Source organism: Symphalangus syndactylus, chromosome 24 (assembly GCF_028878055.3).
Source record: "Symphalangus syndactylus isolate Jambi chromosome 24, NHGRI_mSymSyn1-v2.1_pri, whole genome shotgun sequence".
Lineage (NCBI taxonomy): Eukaryota > Metazoa > Chordata > Mammalia > Primates > Hylobatidae > Symphalangus > Symphalangus syndactylus.
Window position 1 is genome coordinate 62,012,860 of NC_072446.2, and position 24,132 is coordinate 62,036,991.

At 38.2% G+C, this 24,132-nt stretch overlaps 1 protein-coding gene across 7 annotated transcripts in view; it reads right to left on the bottom strand.

Moving 5' to 3' along the window:
• The window catches only part of MACROD2 (mono-ADP ribosylhydrolase 2), a 2,104,525-nt gene that overhangs the window by 2,016,389 nt on the left and 64,004 nt on the right, over positions 1–24,132 (bottom strand). For all 7 annotated transcript variants that reach the window (XM_055265233.2, XM_055265231.2, XM_055265236.2 and 4 more), the window contains exon 3: positions 6,936–7,043. In XM_055265233.2, the coding sequence (XP_055121208.2) occupies positions 6,936–7,043 (108 nt within the window). The remainder of the gene's footprint in view (positions 1–6,935; positions 7,044–24,132) is intronic.

The following is a 24,132-nucleotide window of genomic DNA, read 5'->3' on the forward strand; positions in this document are numbered from 1 at the left end:
GAACTGATATTTCACCAAAAAGACATACAGGTGGCAAACAAACATATGGAGAGGTGTTTGACATAATTAACCTTTGGGAAAATACAAATTAAAACCATGATGATGCTGATTCAAACAGCAGAGAAAAAAATTTAAAAATAAAAGATAAATATTAAAAAACATGATTAGCTATTAATACATACCTATTACAACAGTTAAAATAAGAAATAATTATACCACCAAATGCTGGCAAGGATGTAGAAAAACTGAACCTATCACACATTGCTGGTAAGAATGTAAAATGGCACAGCTACTATGAAAAACAGTTTAGCCGTTTCTTATAAAACTAAACATGCACTTACATATAACTGAGTAATCACATTGTTGGATGTCTATCCCAGAGAAACAAAAATGTATGGTCATACAAAAACATGTACATAAATGTTCATAAAAACTTTATTGGTAACAGCAAAATACTGAAAAGAATCCAAATGTCCCTCAATGGGTGAATGGTTGAACAAACTCTGGTACATCCATACAATGAACTACTACTCAACAATAAAAAGGAATGAACAATTATTGAATTAATAAATAAATTCATTAATTCATTAATACAATCTGAATGGCCCTCAGGGCATTATATTTAGTGAAAAAAGGCAACCTTAAAAGATTACATGCTGTATGATTCCATTTATATGACTTTATTATTATTAACATTATTTTGATTGACCAATCATTGTATACGTTTATGAGGTACAATGTGATATTTTGATATATGTATACACAATGTGGATGATTAAACCAAGCTAATTAACACATCCATCACCTCACTTATCTATCATTTTTTATGGTGAGACATGTGCAATTTACTTCCTTAGTTATTTTGAAATATATAATACATTATTATTTATTACAGTCACTCTGCTATGAGATAAATCTCAAAACCTATTCCTCCTGTATATCTAAAACTTTGTAACTTTTGATCAACAACTCTCCATTCCCTCCCTCCAATCCCCCTCCAGCCTCTGGTAACCATGATCTCTACTGTAAGTTCAATTTCTGTGGCAATGAAAGCAAAAACAGACAAATGGGACAGCCTCAAACTAAAAAGCTTCTGCACAGCAAAGGAAACAATTAACAAAGTGAAGAGACAACCCACAAAATGGGAGAAAATATTTGCAAAAAATACATCTTAAAAGGAGTTAATAGCCAAAATATATGAAGAACTTAAAGAACTCAACAGCAAGAAAACAAATAACCCCATTAAAAATCAGGCAAAGGACCTGAACAGACATTTCTCAGAAGAAGACATACAAATGACCAACAAGTACATGAAAAAAATGCTCAGCACCACTAATCATTAGGGGAGCACAAATGGAAACCACAATGAGATATCATTTCACACCTGCTGGAATGGCTTTTGTCATGTTGAAAGATAACAAGTGTTGGTGAGGATGCAGAGAAAAGAGAACTCCTGCACACTGTTGGGAACGTAAGTTAACAGAGGAAAACACCAGGGAGGTTCCTCAACAAGCTAAAAATAAAACTGCCATATGATCTGTTGATTCTACCTCTAGGTATCCAAAGCAACTGAAAAGTATGTCAAAGGGATATCGGTAATGCCATGTTCACTGCAGCATTATTGATTACGTATTTTTAGAATTATATTCCATTCTAAAAATGATAAAACCATAGAGATGGAAAACAGGGAGGGAAGCAGATGGGTGGATATAAATACAAAGGTGGCAGCATGAGGGGGTTCTTTTTTTTTTTTGAGACAGAGTCTTGCTCTGTTGCCCAGGCTAGAGTGCAATGGTGCAATCTCGGCTCATTGCAACCTCCACCTCCCGGGTTCAAGCGATTCTCCTGCCTCAGCCTCCAGAGTAGCTGGGATTACAGGCACCCGCCATCGTGCCCAGCTAATTTTTGTATTTTTAGTAGAGACGGGGTTTCACCATATTGGCCACGCTGGTCTCAAACTCCTGACCTTGTGATCTACCTGCCTCGACCTCCCAAAGTACTGAGATTACAGGCGTGAGCCACCGTGCCCGGCCAGCATGAGGGAGTTCTTTTATGATAATGGAATAGTTCTGCATCTAGATTGTGGTGGTAGTCACATGAATCTATGCATTAAATAAAACTACAAAGAACTACGCACACATATACACACATTCACATGAATGCAAGTTTAAAAATTGTTAAAACTGAATAAAGTCTGTAGCATAGATAACAGTAATGTAACAATATCAATTTTCGGTTTTTGACATGGGGTAAACATGGACATAAAAATGGCAACACTAATAAGGGGGAAGGAAAAGAAAGGGCAAGGGCTGAAAAACTATTGAGTACTATGCTCATTACCTAGGTGACAGGATCAGTCATGCCCCAAACTTCAGCATTATGCAATATACCCTGTAACAAGTATACAAGCGCTCCCTGAATCTAAATTAAATTATTTTTTAAAATCTGCTTTTAATATTGTACCATAGCTATATACAAAGCTACCATTGGGAGAAGTTTACACAGGGTTCATAGAACTCTGTGTTATTTTTGTCTTTTCTATCATTATTTCAAAATAAAAAGTTTAAATAAAAAATGGCCTTGGTTATGACAACCTGAATTTTGAACCCAGGTCTGCCTAACTCTAAACTTGTGCTACCACCCTGTGTACTATAATACCTGCAAAATCTGTTTTATTAAAACATACTAAGTATGCATAATTTCCTAGAGAGAAGAATATAATACACAAGAAGTCCATCCTGGGTCACAGTTAAAGAGGATAAGGTAGTTCAAAAAACACTTTATTAGAAATAAGTTTAAAATATGAAATCATTTCATTCATAGCAACTAAGACCAGGTGTTCCAATGTACTAATATGGTCACGAAAAGAGAACTTCAGAAGTCTAATAGGAGGTGACAACTGGGCTGCTTTGGCATAGTGACTAGGGGTACTGTTTTTCACTCCCCCTCTCAGTAGAGGCAGCTCTGTAGTTTCCTGCCATGTTGTCTTGTTCACCTGAAAAGTTAACAGCTGTTCCAATCTTTCCACACCAGGCAAACAAACTGCACAGTAGAAAGCTGTAGATAGAGTCATTACAGTGTATATTCACTTGGCATCCCTTTTCTATCTACCTGGGATCTTCCTGATGAGACTATCCTTGTGAGATGCAAAACATGGCCAAATTACAATCATCACAGCCATAGAGGTAAGCTAAAATTACCAAATCATTTTGGGAGTAAGCAAAAGTTGCTGCCTGTCTTTATATAAATTCATCAGACCCTTATATATTATACAGCAGCTATGAAAAATTATACATTTAGGCAAGAGCAAGATAATAATACTTAAAAGAACAAAACAGTGATGAGAGGTAGTTAGTGATGTTCTTCTGTTTTGCACCATTTATTTCGATAATTACTCCCAAAATATTTGTATTAATTGATCAGATAAAAAACACCAGAGCCAATTGGTTCACTGTGTCATTTCCAATGCTGAATGTCCTATTACTCAGAGATCTACAAATTCAATTACACATATTAAATAATTCAATTTAACAAATACACAGTATTAAATATTTTTAAGAAGGAGATGACATTGCTTGGGGAGTTGACACAAAAAGAGAAAATGGCACTGGTGTGTGGCTTCCATGGGAAGACAGTTAGCAAAATCCAAAAAAGACCATTATTACTGTTACTAAGTGTGTGCTAACGCGGCAAATTCAATGTTATCTTAATAACAAGAAGGAGAAAACTTGTGAGAGTGATCTTCAAGTATTTAAAAAGGAAGTAGATATGATCAATTGTACTTCCTCAGGACAGAACTAAGAGTAATGACTAGAAGTTACAAGAACATACAGGAAGGCTGATAGTGTATTTATATACATATGTACATACATATATACATTTTTTAAAATTTAAAAGATCATGTGTGTATAAATATATATCTTTTATGTGTCTCTATATATTGATGTATATGCCCTAAATTCTATAAACATATGAGCTTTAGCTTTTTTTTTTTTTTTTAGATGCAGTCTCGTTCTGTCACCAGGCTGGAGTGCAGTGGCACGATCTCGACTCACTGCAATCTCTGCCTCCCGGGTTCAAGCAATTCTCCTGCCTCAGCCTCCCGAATAGCTGGGACTTACAGGTACACATCACCACGCCCGGCTAATTTTTGAATTTTTGGTAGAGACGGGGTTTCATCATGTTGGCCAGGATGGTCTCAATCTCTTGACCTCATAATCCACCCGCCTTGGCCTCCCAAAGTGCTGGGATTACAGGCATGAGCCACCGTGCCCAGCAGAGCTTTAATTTTTAAAAATTTAAAAGATCATGTGTATACATATACATATGTGTGTATATATAAAAGATCATATGTGTGTATATATCTTTTATTTATGTGTGCATATATATAAAAGATTATATTTGTATATATATATATCTTATGTATATATACACACACATATATCTTTTATGCATATATACACACATAGATCTTTTAAATGTTTTAAAATTAAAGCGCATATATTTATAGAATTTAGGGCATATATATTAAATTACTAGCTATAGTGATATCTTATTAAAACTACAGGAGAGGACTTCCTGAGACCCTTTCTAAGGGCCTGTCTTCCCCCAGAGGCCCCACGAAACAGAGAAAGCATCTTGATACCCAGGGCCACAAATGAGCAATCCATAGATACTACATATAAGGGAGACCTGTACCCTATGAGGTAACCTGAGGATGAAGGAGTGAGTCATATTGGGTGGCGATTAAATGACCCAGCCTCTTCTCTCAAGAAGACTTTTACATTTTAGACAGGCAGCACTTGAAGCAGCAAAGGAGAAAGGAAGTGCAGAAGCATCAGAAGAAGAAAAGGAGAAAACTGAGCCTTGATAACGGCAAAGCAGCTATGGTACAAAGCAACTGATATCCAATCCTTTTTTTTTTTTTTTTGAGACAGGGTCTCAATCTGTTACCCAGGCTGGAGTGCGGTGGTATGATCTCGGCACTCACTGCAACCTCCACCTCCCAGGTTCAAGCAATTCTCCTGCCTCAGCCTCCCGAGTAGCTGGGACTACACGCGCTCGCCATCATACCCGGCTAATTTTTGTATTTTTTTGGTAGAGATGAGATTCACCATGTTGGCCAGGCTGGTCTTGAATTCCTACCTTCAAGTGATCTACCCAGTTCGACCTCCCAAAATGCTGGGCTTACAGACATGAGCCACCGCACCCAGCTGTAACTAATACCCAATTCTAAGGGAACAACAAGCTGACCGGTATTCTGAACTTTCTGCTAAATTGCCAGAGCTGTACAATATCCTTGAACAATGTTTCAGTTCTCCATTAGACCCTTCTGTTCACCTGCCAATGCATTTCCCTACTATCCTGTGTGAATTTATTATCACCACAGGAAACCTGGAGATAACACTGAACTTCACCTGAACTCTGTATTCTTGGAAAGAGCCACAGTCAAGAAATCACCCCTACACTTTTGTGTTCTGGGAAAGTTTACTAGATAAAACTGACAGATGACCACCTTGCAACCAATGTCAAGGCCAGAAACAGACTTTCCAAATTCCCATTCTCTGCCTCATACATGTTAGCTGAACTCTTTGTCCCCATTTACCATTCTGGTTGGTCAATGCCCATAAACGACCTGACCAAACTTTAGTCAGGCTCCTCTCCTTCCTCAAAACCCCTGAACTTTGGTCCACCCTGAAGCAATGGAAGGTGAGTAACCCCTCCTTAACAGCCCTTCCCCAGAACAGGCTGACTTCAGGAAAAACATTCCTGATAACACAATATTCTGCCTCCCGCTATTGGAATCATCCTCCTCCTTTTATTGTAATAGTCTATTTAGATAAAGCCTCTCCTTACCTAAGTCCAGATTTGTTTTTTGTTTGTTTGTTTGTTTTTGTTTTTGTTTTTTTTTGAGACGGAGTCTTGCTCTGTTGCCAAGGCTGGAGTGCAGTGGCGTGATCTCGGCTCACTGCAAGCTCTGACTCCCGGGTTCATGCCATTCTCTTGCCTCAGCCTCCCGAGTAGCTGGGACTACAGGAGCCCGCCACCATGCCCGGCTAATTTTTTGTATTTTTAGTAGAGACAGGGTTTCACCATTTCACCATGTTAGCCAGGATGGTCTCAATCTCCTGACTTTGTGATCTGCCCACCTCGGCCTCTCAAAGTGCTGGGATTACAGGCTTGAGCCATTGCGCCCGGCCCACATTTGTTTTTAATTGACACTTGCAAACTTCAAACAGTCTAACTTTATAAAACACAAATTAAAACCATTAAATATCGTCTCATTTACAATATTTTTATAGAATCACAGCTATTATACCTTTTTTGATATATAGCCACATAATAAAATATAACATCTGTTAAATTTTTCCCAATGTTGAAATAGGAAAATTAACTAGACAACTAATTATTAAAAATAATTAAAATATGCTGGTTAAAATTAAGCATTTCATAATGAAAATGAAAACTGGAACCCAAACAACTTAAGTTTTGAAATCACTGAAATAATTCCTTTATATTTTCACTTTTGTCTTACACAGTTCAATCATCGCCTGACAACCAATTCAAAAGAAGAAAAAAGCTTGATGAGCTTGTATTTATGTTGGCCAACTATTAATTCAAGCTATGAAAGTAACAATAATATACTTGCTAAAGTTCTTTCTGAAGAACTTTCTGCAACAATCGGTCACTTCTCCAGTGGTGCAGTATGCTAATCTCAACCTAGCACCTTTCACTGTAGAGGGTACTGTAGATGCACATTAATTGCAGAACATACAAAAAAACAGATCTCCAATGTTTTTAATCAAGAAGAGAAATAGATTAGACATTTCTACATCAGAAAGCATTTTTTCCAAAATACTTATATTCTTATTTATAGAAAAATTTTGAAATAATACTTACATAACAAACACATCACAGGAAAATCAACTACTCACCGGCATTGACTATAGCATCTACCTCTAGCAATGTGATGTCACCTCTATAGAGAGAAACTTTTTCAGTCAAACTTTTCTTCACCTGGGATGTTTCCTGAGTATTTTCTTCTGTAATAGAAAATGGATATTTATCAATAATAATATTATTAATTAATTTAATCAAGATAACTTTTTACTCAAGACTACTACAAGATCCAATATGTGTCATGCTCTACTACAAAAAACAAGTGGAAATAAGAGCGTAAGTACGAGGGGTGTGGTTTATTCTCTATTTTGTAATTCTCAAAACAAACACACTATCACATACAAAATGCACATACAATAAAATTTTAGCATGTTATATTGGTCAACAAGAAATTCAATACTTATGGATAATTTTATTAAAATATCCATTCTAAAATAAAATTATGTACCATTACATTCACAAGGAGGTAAGAAAAAGATGTATTAGTCTTTAATCTTAGGTAAGAAGAACCTACCTAAAAGGCATCCTTGATAAGAATATATACATATATTTGAGCAAAAAAAATTTAGGTTCAGCTCTTTACTACTTTTTTTTATTTTTTTTTTTTGGAGAGGGAATCTCACTCTATCGCCCAGGCGGGAGTGCTGCAGTGACGTGATCTCCGCTCACTGCTCTATCACCCAGGCAGGAGTGCTGCAGTGACGTGATCTCTGCTCACTGCAACCCGTCTTCTGGGTTCAATAGATTCTCCTGCCTCAGCCCCGCCCACCTCCCCCCTCCCCCCCTACCTCCCAACCAAGTACCTGGGATTACAGGCATGAGCCACCATGCCATGCCCATCTAATTTTTGTATTTTTAGTAGAGATGGGGTTTCACAATGTTGGCCAGGCTGGTCTTGAACTTCTGACCCCAAGTGATCTGCCCACCTCAGCCTCCCAAAGTGTGGGGATTACAGGTATGAGCCACCATGCCTGGCCAGCTCTTTGGTACTTCTAAGTAACAAACTATTACTCCGGATAGGAAATTTCAAGGAGAATATTTGAATTTGTGAAACTGCTCCTTTCTTATCAAATTGTATTTTACCTTTTGCTCTAGAGGGTGCTACTAGATTTTAAAAAGAAAGCTCTACCCCTACACACAACAGCCAGCAAGCAGGTATATTTAAAACAAGCCAAAAGCATTACTTTCTGAAATCTGATAATTTTTGAAATGATTTAGAGCAAGACTATAAACTTGAATTTCCATTTCTTTTTAACAAATAGTAATAAGATAAATCTACTAAACAAAGCTGCGCAAAATAAATGTTTTAAAATATTTTAAATTGCTATTCATAAAAAGGTTTTTAATATACTTACAGGAAAGCTGATTTATATTTTTGAATTTATATTAAACTCAAACTTTTTAAAGTATGATATGTGTAAATCTTTCATACAAGGAGATACTGCTATTCACTCACTGAGATACTCTCATTTTTAAAAGTATTTATGATATGTGTAAATTTTTAATGCAAGAAGACACTGCTATTCACTCACTGAGATACTCTCATGAGCATGCAATTTTGAGACATCTGGGGGATTAGATGTGATAGATTATGAGTCACCTAAATTGTCTTTGGACCACAGTAGTCCCCCCCCAAAAAAAAAAAATTTGGCCAAGACTAGAAAATAATCTATGACCATAAAAATGATCCTTTCTCTGTCTATAAAGCATTCCCTTCTTAGCAACCGCTTCTCTCCCAGAAGTATTCTTTTTTTTTTTTTTTTTTTTTTTGAGACGGAGTCTCGCTCTGACGCCCAGGCTGGAGTGCAGTGGTGCAATCTCGGCTCACTGCAAGCTCCGCCTCCCAGGTTCACACCAGTCTCCTGCCTCAGCCTCTCCGAGTAGCTGGGACTACAGGCGCCCGCCACCACGCCTGGCTAATTTTTTTCTAGTTTTCTGTATTTTTAGTAGAGATGGGGTTTCACTGTGGTCTTGATCTCCTGACCCATGATCTGCCCGCCTCGGCCTCCCAAAGTGCTGGGATTACAAGCCTGAGCCACCGCGCCCGGCCCTCTCCCAGAAGTATTCTAATCAAAATACTCACTGGTTGTAGTAACAATGAGAAGGAGAACAATGTGGGCAACTTCTATGTTAATGAAGAAGAGAAAAACTTTAGGAAACCTCAAAATATAAAATACTTAAATACTTGAGTTGACCTCTCAGGGACTCCTACAGTACTATTTATCTCTGCCAGATAGTGGGTAAGAGCAGACTTTACTACCAGAATGACTCTGTTAAAATCCTAATTCTGCCAGTTAACGGCTGGGTGAGTTTGGATAAATTATTCTCTCCATGCAACAGTTTGTGAACTACTGGCTCCTTCACAGTTAACATAAGTTCATTACACTTAGAATGTTTGCCTCATAGTAAGTGATCAACAAACACAATCTTTTTTTTTTCTTTTTTTTTATTTTTTGAGACAGAGTTTCGCTCTTGTTGCCCAGGCTGGAGTGCAATGGCACAGTCTCAGCTCACTGCAACCTCCATCTCCCAGGTTCAAGCGATTCTCGTGCCTCAGCCTCCCAAGTAGCTGGGATTACAGGCACCCACCACCACCACGCCTGGCTATTTTTAGTAGAGATGGGGTTTCACCATGTTGGCCAGGCTGGTCTTGAACTCCTGACCTCAGGGGATCTGCCCTCCTCAGCCTCCGAAAGTGCTGAGATTACAGGCACGAGCCACCACGCCTAGCCAACACTACCTTTTTTTTTTTTTTTTTACAAAGGTGACAAATATTATTTCAGCATCCATATTCAGCATTCATGGACCACAATACTAAGATACTTTTTCAAAATATTTTATTTTAAATAAAATATCATATTTATTATTATTGCTTATCAGTGAAAGAGACTATATTTTGTTTGTGCTGTTATCAAATTGTCAACACCTGACCCAATGACAAGGACTCTGAGCCACAAGTCCTCGAGTTCCACATCCAACTAGTTTCTATTGTGATTAACCAAATTATAAACTCTTGATTCTCGATTAATGATTGTTAAATGACAATAAACATTTGGTGGCTTTGTCAGAGACAAATGGATATTTAGACCATTGTGAACCTAGAAATTATAAAGATTCATCACTGAAGATGTATCAGAACTCTATCAGGCATTAAATTGACAGACTTATCACAAATGAATGCAGAAAGATAGACCATTTCAACTTGGGAGACAGAGTAAATAGATTTTCTAATCATTCTTTAACTGCTTTTAGCTCTAAAAAGTATTATTTCATTTTCTCATGAAGCATTATGTAAGTAACATCACATTTGTAGTGATAGAATTTTTAAACATATGAGACAATAAGTCATGTATTTCTTTCTCAAAAGCAAAGAAATTATAAAAGAAAGGTATGGGAGGGCCAGGCGCAGTGGCTCATGCCTGTAATCCCAACACTTTGGGAGGCTGAGGCGGGTGAATCATGAGGTCAGGAGATCGAGATCATCCTGGCTAACACGGTGAAACTCCGTCTCTACTAAAAAAAAAAAAAATACAAAAAATTAGCCGGGCATGGTGGCACACACCTGTAGTCCTAGCTACTCGGGAGGCTGAGGCAGGAGAATCACCGGAACCTGGGAGGCGGAGGTTGCAGTGAGCTGAGATCACGCCACTGCACTCCAGCCTGGGTGACAGATGGAGACTACATCTCAAAAAAAAAAAAAAAAAAGAAAGGTATGGGAAAACATTGAAGTTTAAACCATTTTTATACCACCGTTCAATTGTTTAAAAAGAAACTCTAATCTGTCATCTGCAAATTTTTTAAATGGAATATTTTGAGACTGAAGTGAAGGTTCAAGCAATTCAACGTATTGAATAAATATATTGCTGTGACAATGTCGCTCAAGTAAGTTACTCAAAATGGTCTTTACTAAAGTTATCAGCATTATGAGGGAATATTTTCATTGTCTCTCATTTTAAAAACTAACATGAGGCTCTTTTTTCCTCACAGTCAGATTATACTTAGAGCCCAATTCCTCACATAGTATGCCAAAAAGATATGTACATACTTAAAGGCTACAGCTTGATAGGACTAATAATTAGCAGTACTTCCTTCAACAATAAATCAAAACCTAATGGAGTATTTTTGACCACCAACTATTCTTTGCAAATACAACAATATAAATTACCACTTAGAGGCCACCTCTTTTATTTGCATAGCAATGCCTTGCCTTCCTTTTCACACACAGATCTCAATGTATCTTTTTCCATACCCTAGGCTTTCAGTAATAAATAAGACAAAAAGTTGCCAAGTATATCTCCCTCATGGACATTCTCTATGTACACAAAGCACCAACTCAGGCTTTGTACATCACTGGTTTTCTACAATTGCAAGTTGAAATATCTGTCAGTGTAAACACATGACAGTAATTGCCCTTCCATATTGTATACTTTTGATAATGTCAAAGAAAACCAGAACTGGAAGTGATTAAAGCAGTAAAAACAGATTTTATTCAGAAACTATTACAATAAAGGGAAAGAGACCTCAGTATAGAACTGGGACCAATTCCAAATACAGCAATAACAAACAGGGATTTATAGCCAAGGAGCAGGATGGAGGTGAGTGGATGGAAAATAACTAAGAGGAAACATGGGGAATTCTGGTTACAGAGCCTTAACAGTATTCCTCCTGAAGGCAAGCCAGGGTGATCACATATTGCCTGGTGGGGGATGAGCAATTTGACCAAGTATCAAGGGTGATCTGATACCAAGGGTAAGACATTTTCTCTTAACTAACTTAGCAAGATTCTTGCTGAAACTGGGCTATGCAGGTATTGCAAGAATGGGGCCTAGACAAGAAAAAGGCATAGAGAAACCTGACTGAAGTTTGCTTAAAAAGACAGTCTTTGTCAGTCCCTCTTATTGTTCAAGGAAAGAAGAGATTCTCATGAAGTTACCCATACACGAAAAGGTGTGGTGATTTCTTCAGCTTATACCAGGTGGTACAGCTTCAGCTTCTTGGGCTTTGGGAAAAGGATAGTTTTAGTTCTCAGTGATGCCAAGTGAGGAAGGTAGGGAAAAATTAGAAATGTTAGTTTGGAAACTTGTAGTAGGCTACCAGAGGAAACTAGAAGAATTGAGAAAATGTATAAGATGGCAGGATCCAGTCCAGTTCATAGGTTGACAACGGAAAGCTAAAAAAAATGAACAGGACTAGAATTTAATAACCCACAAGAGTACACTATAGTTTTCCATTTAAGCATAAATTTTCTCTTCACTCACTTCCTTTTTTAACTCTTATTTACAAAATAAGTCTGGTCTGATTAGATTTGGCCTGGTTATTTACATAATTGCAGCAAAAATGACCACTTAGGCCTTTTTGAATTTGTTTTACTTGAATTTTTTATGAGGAATCCCAGATTAGATTTTTTTTTTTTTTTTTGAGACGGGGTCTTGCTCTGTCGCCCAGGCTGGAGTGCAGTGGCACAATCTCGGCTCACTGCAAGCTCTGCCTCCCAGGTTTGTGCCATTCTCCTACCTCAGCCTCCCAAGTAGCTGAGACTACAGGTGCCTGCCACCACACCCAGCTAATTTTTGGTATTTTTAGTAGAGATGGGGTTTCACCACGTTAGCCAGGATGGTCTCGATCTTCTGACCTCGTGATCCACCCACCTTGGCCTCCCAAAGTGCTGGGATTACAGGCGTGAGCCACTGCGCCTGGCCTTCAGATTAGACTTCTAAAAGCCTCCTGAAGCTAAGAAGTCAAGCCAAGCACTACCATATTTTTCCTATAAGAACTATAGATTTGGGGGAATTCCTTTTTTGTGAGGTTCCCAAAATACCCTAAGCTTCCTGGACCTGCCAGGAAGTGACCTTCCTTACCCACCTATAAGGCTGGGAACCCTATAACAGCAGTCCCCAACTTTGGTTCAACGGACTGGTTTTGTGGATGACAATTTTTCCACGGACTGGGGGTAGGGAAGATGCTGGCTCACCTGCTGCTCAACTCTTGCTGTATGGCCTGGTCTGAGACCTAGAGATTGGGAACCCCTGCCCAATAAGCCAGGTACCAGGCCAGTTTTCCCAAGAGGACTTTGTAAGCATTGACTCCATAAAGTCTTTGTGCCTTAAAACTGGACGTATCTGATTCAATGCATCATTCTCAAATATGACATTCCAGTCAAAGCCTTGGTTATAAACTGATTTTTCCAAGTATGCCCTGTTACAAGGAAGACAGAATCTTATTGAACTTATCCAAATAATTGTATTGCCATTGAGAATAAGAACACTCAATAAGTGTTTCTGAATTCTGGAGGTAACAGGTTGGAAGAAAATATGTTTCATCTCTTTTTACAAAAGCATAACCTACTAAATTGTCATGAGTTATAGAAAGCATGACAAAACAGACAAAAAGCCTCCTTAAGACATTAAAGAATGAGAAATATTCCAAAACAAGAACCATAAACATTATCTTATTTATTAGTTTATTTGGCCCCATGTAATCGAATCTTCTGCTTTATCCTGGGTTAGCAGTTTTATGAACCCGTCAGCTTCTCTACTAGCTGCAGAAATCCATACTCATTCCAGTGGTATGGTCTACAAGTATCTAAGCAATGCCATTAGAAGGCTATACCCCAGAGTACCTGGCATAGTCCTCTCCATAGGTTTCTGAGACAATCAGTTTTGTTGAAAATGAAGCATTCTGGCTTATAAGCTGATTATGGGAGCTTTCAGGAAGAATCAGAGTAAAAGAAAAACTATCTGTGGGTAATAAAAGATTTAAAATGTCTGTGATTAAACATCTGTTCATTATAAAAATGATAAAACTGGTGAGGGAATTTGGTTATTTTTGTGACACACAATATTTAAATATTTAAATAATAGCTGGCATTATGATGATAACAGTATATACCAGGACATATGATAGACAATGAGGGTATTGGCAAATGTCTATGAAATTCACATAATTTCTGGAATGTTTTATTATTAATATTTACCCATACAACTATAACCTAGAAAAGCTTAAGCATCACTTTTTACTTGACAGGGTTTCCCACATAATTTAATATGTCAAACAAACAATATTTTTACTAGGTGAAAGAACAAATCCTTTGACATTTTCCAGGGGACCTATGGGAAATCTCAAGGTCAGTCCAAGATTAATACTTCATTTAGGGCTGGGTGCGGTGGCTCACGCCTGTAATCCCAGCACTTTGGGAGGCCAAGGCAGGCGGACCACCTGACATCAGGAGTTCGAGACCAGCCTGGCCAACATGGTGAAACCTGTCTCTACTAAAAATATAAAAATTAGCCAGGCGTGGTGGTAGGCGCCTGTAATCCCTGGTACTCGGGAGGCTGAGACAGGAGAATCGCTTGATCCTGGGAGGCAGAGGTTGCAGTGAACCAAGATCGTGCCATTGTACTCCAGCCTGGAGGATAAGAGAGAGACTTCATCTCAAACAGACAAAAAAAGAATTCATTTAGAATTTGATTTTGGAAAACTGTCAAAAATGTCAAAAGATTTGAATGCTGATTAAACAGGATCATAGATCACTATGAAACAATAGTTAAGTTCTCTTAAAAGGAGATGACATAGAAAACACAAAGCACAATAAATTATTTTGATAAGGCACAGAATTTTTGTTTCCTAGGCAGATTACATAAAAGGTAAAGAGGCAGCCGGGCACGATGGCTCACGCCTGTAATCCCAGCACTTTCGGTGGCCGAGGCGGGTGGCTCACCGGAGGTCGGAAGTTCAAGATCAGCCTGACCAACATGCAGAAACTCCATCTCTACCAAAAATACAAAATTAGCCGGGCGTGGTGGCACATGCCTGTAATCCCAGCTACTCGGGAGGCTGAGGCAGGAGAATCGCTTGAACCCAGGAGGCGGAGGTTGCAGTGAGCCAAGATCGTGCCATTGCACTCCAGCCTGGGAAACAAGAGTGAAACTCCATCTCAAAATAGAAAGAAAAACCTTTCACAATTTCTTACTAAGAACAGACCAATATTCCAAGAAAACTTTGTTGCTTTAACAGAAATAAAACCAAGTTCTAGTTTTATATCAGCACACTATTGGGCTCATGTTATTAAAAAAAAAACTTTATATAGAAATCAATTTAATCTTAGCCAGCTTGAAAACATAAAGAATTCCTTTTCTGCAAACCTACAGCTTTCCATATCCATTCAGATTTCATCCTACATTTTTCCTCTTTCTCATTCTGGAATAACCAGTAATCTTATTTTAAGACAAAATTACACTCTTTTTCCCTTATCAACAGCAAAAAAGTCCTTCATTCCTCACACACTTTGCATACAGAGTTGTTTATCCTCACACTTATTATTTTTAGTAGTTTAACTTACATGTATTAAATGTAATTTTAACAACCAATACACTTTTACAAAGAAAACTTAAGAAGTAGACAGCTGTAAACCGTGTCACATACTAGCATTCTATAGCAAACTAGCAGGTTTTATAAGTATATCATCTTACAATTCCTAGAGATATCTCTTTCTTTATAGTGTAATCTTTCAAAAGAACATTTTATTAACGGGCCCAATTATATCTAGTTTTTTTATGCCATATGAAAATAAAAAGCCAAAGTATATAAACTCAAACTTAGGTTTAGTATTAGTATTTCAGTCATTTATATTTCTTAGAAATTATGTAGATTTTAATGAATATCTATTAATGTAATGTAATGTAAGTCTAAGCTTGCAAACTACTAAAAAGATTTTAAAAACAATTTCCAGGCAGACATACTACAACATTAAACAAAGCTAGCCAACATCTCAAGTTATTTCCCTGTTAATGATTTCTACAACATATGCATATATTAGGAAAGTATTATAAAAGCAAAAACCTAAAAAAGTTAAATACATGGATTTTTCTTTTACTGCTATGCTTGATATACAAGAATTTATGGCTATAAAGCAATTCAATGTTAGTTCATGTTTACTTGTACACTGGTTTTTAGGTGAAATTTACAATTTTTATAATCTTAAATATCTAGTAGACGTAAGTTTATCTGATCAGCAAACCTAAGTAGAATAAAAACATGCCCATATTATACTTAATGCTGACAAGTCATTAAGACAAACCCATCTTTATTAAACCAATAATATTAAATTAATCTTATTTACTGAAGACTCAGCAAAGTCATATGAACTTTTTTGGGGGGTGGAAGGTGAGGGGGCAAGGTCTCGCTCTGTCACCCAAGCTGGAGTGCAGTGGTGAAATCTTAGCTCACTGCAACCTCCAACTCCTGGGCTCAAGCGATCCTCCCACCTCAGCTTCCTGAGTAGCTGGAACTACAGACAAGCGCTACCAAGCCAGGCTAATTTTTGTATTTTTTATGTGTGCGTGTTTGGGGGTTTTTTTGGTAGAGATGGGTTTCACCATGTTGCCCAGGCTGATCTTGAACTCCTGCGTTCAAGTGATCCTCCCGCCTTGGCCTCCCAAAGTGCTGGGATTACAGGTGTGACCTACCACATCCAGCCCATATGAACTTTAAAACACATTTGGGTTAGTTTCCATATTTCTAGGAGTTTTTGGAATATTTAACTTATATAAGAGTTCACTGTGGCTCACGCTTGTAATCCCAGCACTTTGGGAGGCTGAGGCGGCTGGATCACGAGGTCAGGAGATCGAGACCACGGTGAAACCCCGTCTCCATTAAAAATACAAAAAAAAAATTAGCCGGGCGTGGTGGCGGGCGCCTGTAGTCCCAGCTACTGGGAGAGGCTGAGGCAGGAGAATGGCATGAACCCGGGAGGCGGAGCTTGCAGTGAGCCGAGATTGTGACACTGCACTCCAGCCTGGGCGACAGAGCGAGACTCCGCCTCAAAAAAAAAAAAAAAAAAAAAAAAAAAGAGTTAATTAATCTCTAAGATAATTTGAATAGTGCTTCTTTATGAGACTTTATGAATTATGTTGGTAATACTATCCTTAGGTAGAAAAATATCACATATATATAACATACATACATAAACATATACAAATATATATGCAGATAGCCACAAACAGATCTTAAAGCTTTTATTCTAAAATTTTAGCAATTAATCAGGTAAACAAAGTAATATAGTTTTATCTTTGGTCTACATTTTTGTCAAAATTGTATTTTTGATAAATGGAACAAATTAGGTTACCTGTTCTATATGAGAGTTAATGTTTTTTAATAATATTTATAGAGAAGATTTTTAAGATTTTCTCATGTAATCTTATGGAGGCTGTGGACTAAATTTTAGGCAGTAACTGAGGTGACATCAAACAGCTGTAAGGATGTCTCCAAAGCCCATCTGACTGGATAAAATATTCAGTGTTTCCAATTAGCGTTTTTTCCTTTATAGCCTCAGGTGGTTGCTTTTGGGGATCCTTGAGACCCCTGAAAACCCTCAATAAGGGACAGTGTACTTAAAGTTCAACTGCCTATAGGGAGTTGAGAAGCTGAAGTAGGGAAGAAAAAGTCTGGCAAATATGGACAGAAGGATGACGAAAGAGGTAAGGCTTTGAAGGGAAACATCAAAAGATTCAAGAGAATTGAAGGGGAAACCAAAGATGGCAAGGGGAGAAGGAGAAGCAGAAGCAATGGGAAGGGAGGGGTCTTAGAGGAGCCACTTTGGAAAGATCTTAAGTTTCCTAGAGAAGCCAATGAAGTTCTAAATTATCCTTGTCAAATAATAAGCAGAGTTAGAGGAGCACATACAGTAGTCCCTCCTATCCACAGGGAATATGTTCCAAGACCCCTTGTGGATGCCTGAAACCGCATAGTATCAAACCGAGCCGCTGTCAGTCAGAATACGTTTCTATTAATGTCTCACACTCACAAATTTAACGTCTTTTCTACCGTAACTAAGCATTTGTCATTCATAGAGGCTGTAATTTTGCAGATTGAGATGTGACAGTAAAGCTAGCACAAATTTCTGTTTCCTTCTTTACAATTTCATGCATAGAAAATTTGTTCTTATAGTAAATCTCAACATACGATTTTTTTTTTGAGTACAGAACTTTCACCTTTTTACTTAAAAGAAGCACTTTATGGCTTCTCTTTAGCATATCTAAATTGCCACCATCACTACTCTTGTGCTTTGAGGCCATTATTTTGTAAAATAAAGGTGACTTGAACACAGGCAGTGCAATACACAGACAATGAATGTGATAACTGAGATGACTACAGCACTCCGAAAGTGCTGGGATTACAGGTGTAAGCCACCATGCCTGGCCTATGACCTTATTCTGAGTTCTGGCATTATGTTACTATTTCACCTCTATTTTAGGCATCAGTAAGCCACACTAGAGATAGACTGATTCATTTTATGAGGTAGGGATATAATGTAATCCTATTGTAACAAGAAAAGCAAATTTAACAAAAGATATAATTCACTAACAATATGAGGTAGACTAGGAGAAACAAACTCTGTTTAATCAACATGAAATGGTCCGGCCGGGCGCAGTAGCTCACGCCTGTAATCCCAGCACTTTAGGAGGCCGAGGTAGGCAGATCACGAGGTCAGGAAATGGAGACCATCCTGGCTAACATGGTGAAACCTTGTCTCCTAAAAATACAAAAAATTAGCCGGGCGTGGTGGTGGGTGCCTGTAGTCCCAGCTACTCGGGAGGCTGAGGCAGGAGAATGGCGTAATTCTGGGAGGCAGAGCTTGCAATGGGCTGAGATCATGCCACTGCACTCCAGCCTGGGCAACAGAGCAAGACTCCGTCTCAAAAAAAAAACAAAAAAAAACACGCACAAGATGAAATGGCCAATACTGTCCTTATTTCAAAAGCATAACTTTTAAGATTATAATTACCATTTGAGGATATAACAGAATTTTCATTAAAATCATAAGTATATTTTACATTTCAAACTTGTTAAATATCGTTTTAAAATTGTTTCATCACTTTCCCTATGGGACTGTCAAACTCCCTGAAGATCGTGTGATAAACAGCTAAAGGATCATCACTAGGTACTGAGCAATATAAAGGATGTTGTTTTAAGCTACTATGTTTTGGAAGGGTTTTTTGCCCAGCAAAAGCTAACTGTAGGAGGAAGCTTTGAAGATTTAGCCAGATTTGATGATCTTTGGAAGATCATCAGTAGGTCCTGATGATCCCCTTAGCTGTCACACTTAAAAGAGTAAGATGTTGGGAGATATTCACACAAAATGCCTGGGAATACTCCAAATTCTTATTTTCCCCCATATTGAAATCCCTGTATTTGGGCACCCATAGACAGGATTCAGAGAAGCCACCAAGGGTACCAGTAAGTTGTCTAATGATATCAGAAGGGGCCTGCTGTCAGTGAACCTCTTCCCTTTTGAGGATGTCTGTAAAGTCAGTTTAGTCTTAATCCAGCCATGTGGATACAGATTTAAATAAACATTCCCTCTCCCCAAAAGAAAAACAAAATAATTAGTAGGATACTATGCCAAGAAAACCCCACAAATATCTATAGAAATTAATGTAAAAATGAAATTATAATAAATGTATTATCAAGATGATCAGAAAAATAATTTTGGGTTCAGTAAGAGGTTTTACGGATATACAATCAGGGAACTAGAGGAATCCCAGGGGTCAAGCTGTTTCTGAGATCATTTCTTGAAACCAGCCAGTCAATCTCCACACCTATCTGTCTCCTATCTGATCATTGTTCTAGATTACACACATACACACACACACACACACACACACAAACAGCCCTCTATACTCCAGCATATCCATTTATTCTCAAATATATAGTTCTCTTAGGTATTGTAGATGTTATACTAGAAGATTCTCTCTCGTAGGCTAATTCATAGTAGCTGGTGTGCTGGAGGTTTACAACTTCATTTTTGGGCTACATCTTCAAAGCTTCCTCCTAAGCTTTTGCTGTGCAAAAATCCCTTCCAAAACTTAGTGGCTTAAAACAACATCCTTTATATTGCTCATTAGCTTGTGGTTAACCAGGCAGTTCTACAGTCAGCTGGTGGGGTGACTAAGACTAGATGGTTCTAAATGGCCCCCCCACTCACATCTGGCTGGCAGTAGTCAGGCTGGTCTAGGGGCCTCAGCTGGGATGGTCTGTCTCTGCTTCACGTAGCTTCTCATTCTCCAATATACTAGCTGGGGCTTTGCATGATAAGCGGGCACAGACACTAATGTGCAAGCAATCTTTAAGCCTCTGGTTGGGTCATGTTTGTTGCAGTCCCATTGGTCAAAGCAAATCACATGGAAAAGCCCAAAGTCATTGGAAGAGCAGTAAATAGGAGCATAGACACAGGGAAGTGACATTCTTTGGGGATCTTTTTGGCCCCATTTACTAAGCACATTCTGAGTTCCTGAATTTTCTGCATACTAGATCCCAATATTTGTTTTGATTGCAGTTTTGCTTGATGTGCAAATATTTATTTGGGACGTATTTTGATTTGATGGAAACTTGGTTCATACTGGTTCTGTTTTTTTAATGCCATTTAAGTAACTATTTTCGACTTCTAATACATTTCTCTACTGCAGAAATCTAATCTCCAAATGCCTATAGGAGACAGACAGGCAACATAACTGAGTGAGGCCAGCCTGGTGTAAATATATACAAATATACTGTGTTGTAAATCTGAAAGCAAAGAATGCCGTCCAAAGGATGTTGCCTCTACTCACATGTCATGTAGGGATGTGGGCCTTGTACTTCCAGATCTCCGTTTTACAGGAAAAAAAGGAAATCTAAGTTTTAATGTAAAATCCCCTGATTTTTAAATACTAAAATTTAAATAAGAATTTAAAATGAACTTTAATGGCCAGGCACAGTGGCTCATGCCAGTAATCCCAGCACTTTGGGAGGCCGAGGCAGCCTGATCACTTGAAGTCAGGAGTTTGAGACGAGCCTGGCTAACATGGTGAAACCTGTTTCTACTAAAAATACAAAATTAGCTGAGCATGGTGGCGGGGGCCTGTAATCCCAGCTACTTGGAATGCTGAGGCGGGAGAATCACTTTAACCCAGGCAGCAGAGGTTGCAGTGAGCCAAGATCGTGCCACTGTACTCCAGCCTGGGCAACAGAGCCAGACTCCATCTCAAAAAAAAAAAAAAAAAATGGTACTGCTCAAGTTAAAAAATCTATCTTTGGGCATAATTCAAATAAAAACTATTAACTTGTGACTTCTTTAGTGGATCCCAAACAGCCCACTGTGTAAGGCTTTCCATCACTTGGTTAAAACCTGGATAGTTCCAATCTTATCAGCCCCTATTCCCCAATCTGTGGTATTCTCCATATTTCTCATCATGGGTGAATTCTTACTTTTCCTCAATACATCCTCTATTTCCTTCCCCTGTGACCTTAGAATGCCCTTTGCCTGGTCATCCTCATCCCACCCTAAAGCCCTCTGGTACTCTTAATGATCCTTTAAAACAGCCTGGATGTCTCCACTTTCATAAAACTTCCTATGAATGTTTTTTCTCACTCTCTGAATCCCAAAGCACTTTGGGTCATCCTCAGGACATTTATCATATCCTTCCCAGTATTGAAGTTATCTGTGTATGTTTTATCATCATTCCACTAGAATGAGTTCGTATTCTGGCTGAACTTTGTGTTTCCTGTATTACTTAGCAAGCTTATCCTGCCTGGAATGCCCTCCTGTTAAGGTGAGCTTACACTCAAATATGAGCTCCTTATATGAAGGTTTCCTTGATTTTCCCTGCCAGGATTAGTTTGGAATCTCAGAAACTGTGAGGAGCAGGAGGCGTGGGGGGTGCGAGAGAATAATCTGTTGCTAAGATTTTTGTCCAAGGAAGCTTCGTGAAAGTTGGAGCTAGGAAGAGAGGCAGGGGAATTAAGTCTTAGGCCAATTAAATAAGTGAGCTGCTGAATTGGAAGGGCGAGCACTCAAGAGAAAAAGCATGCGCATGAGAGAGTTCAGCATTATATCTTTAAGAACGAACAATGGAGCCATCTGTAGACATCCTAATTCTATCCTTTCCTAAAATAAAGTCGAGTTTTATAGATCTATTTTATATGTCCTGTTTCTCTATGTTACTATTTTGAATGGTTATAACCACCCTCTTGAGGTAACTCAAGAAAACTGAGACACAGAGAGATCAATCAACTAGCTTGCCCATGGTCTTACAACTGACAGAGCTAAGATTTGAACACTGGAAGTCTGATTCTAGAACCCATGTGCTGAGTCACTGTGCAAAACTGCCTCATAAGAATCAGCCTCACAAGGGTAAAAATAGATCCAGAAGTTCTTTAAATAAGGACACACTTCACTCTCACAGGATTTTTTAATTTTAATGAGATTGTCTGTGAAGATGTTTGGGATGGGAGCTCAGGCATTAAAAACGTACATTTTATCCTACTGTTATAATCTGCTAAAAAACAAGTTAGTTAAAAAATTGTGATACGAATACACAGTATGACTCAGTCTGAAGCTTATATAATAATGCAACCTAATTCTTCAAGTAATCTTGTGTAAAAATAAAGTTCAAAAGGTTATACTTCAAAGAAAAGGAGAGGCACATTTCTGCCCTTTAGTAAAATGTATGAAATCCTCATTTATAAAAAGAGAAATAAATGGTCATTCAAAAAAAAATTTTTTTTTATGCCGAGTGCAGTGGCTCATGCCTGTAATCCCAGCACTTTGTGAGGCCCAGGCGGGCAGATCATGAGGTCAAGAGATCGAGACCATCCTGGCCAACATGTGAAACCCCATGTCTACTAAAAATACAAAAATTACCTGGGCATGGTGGCACACACCTGTAGTCCCAATTACTTGGGAGGCTGAGGCAGGAGAATCGCTTGAACCAGGGAGGCAGAGGTTGCAGTGAGCCGTGATTGTGCTGCTGCACCCCAGCCTGGCAACAGAGTGAGACTCCATCTCAAAAAAAAAAAAAAAACACAACTAAAAAATCAGGCCAGGTGCAGTGGCTCACACCTGTAATCCCAGCATTTTGGGAGGCCAAGGCAGGCGGATCACGAGGTGAGGAGATCGAGACCATCCTGGCTAACATGGTGAAACCCCATCTCTACTACAAATACAAAAACTTAGCTGGCCGTGGTGGCAGGTGCCTGTCGTCCCACCTACTCGGGAGGCTAAGGCAGGAGAATGGTATGAACCCAGGAGGCGGAGTTTGCAGTGAGCCAAGACGGCACCACTGCACTCCAGCCTGGGCAACAGAGCAAGACTCTGTCTCAAAAAAAAAAATCAGTAAAACAGCAGCATTCATAATTTTGCCTTATCAGTCAAGTGTAGGATTTTCAGCCTGTCAGTTAAGAGCTTTAGAACCTGTGAAGCTAATTTGATAGACTGCAACCAACATTTGCACAAAATAATATGGACTAAAACTAAAGTATTACAGTGAGTCACATGTAGTAAATAATAGTTTAATGAAAATTTTGTCTCAGTTACATGTACATTAGACACACATTTATAGGTCATAATATGTTTCTTACTGAGGGTCTTGGGTAAAATTTTGAAATTTTTGAAATCATTGTTTGTCTCTACTCTGACACAAAAATAAAATGCTTTAAAATGTTGTCATTTTGGTATTTTGCCATTTCACAAAAATGGACAGATTTTCAAGACTATGTATCAAAATACCAAACAGTGAACATTTCTGTAAGAATTCTTGAGTGCAGAACCAAAGCTAATACATTGACTAACACACCAAGATTTTACAGGGTCTAGCAGAGAGAAAGATATATAGTAAATGCCCAATAAATGTAGAATTGATTGACTGATTACAGAATGTGTTTATGCTTAAGAAGACCTGGTTTGTTCTATACGAGTCCAAATTCACATAATAAAGCACAAATAATGGACTTCTTTACAGTATCACATACAAAGCTATAACTAACTCACTGGTATAAACTAAGCAGAAAATCAAAATTTTCAAAAGATGTAATTTAATCTGCAGTAGATACCTAAATCTTAACACAACAAGGAAACAAAGCCTAAGTCAGTAAAAAGAAAAAAAAAATGTAATTCCACAGAACTTTTGTAAAAGACCTTTGAACTCTATGGATAATGAAACTAAAGTACTGAGAGGTTATGTTGCTTGACCAAGGTCATAGAACTAGTTGATGGCAGTCCAATATTCCTTTCCCTCCACAATGGCAACTCACATATTTTGCATGTTGTCTTGTAACTTAATGTTATTTAAAAGAGCATTTCTGTTTGTGTTATAGCTATGCATGTACCAAATTAACCCCTCTTCCAAGAGTCAGTAAAAAACGGAGGCAACAGATTCTGGAAGCATTATGCCTAGATTTGAATCTCAACTCTGTCGCTTA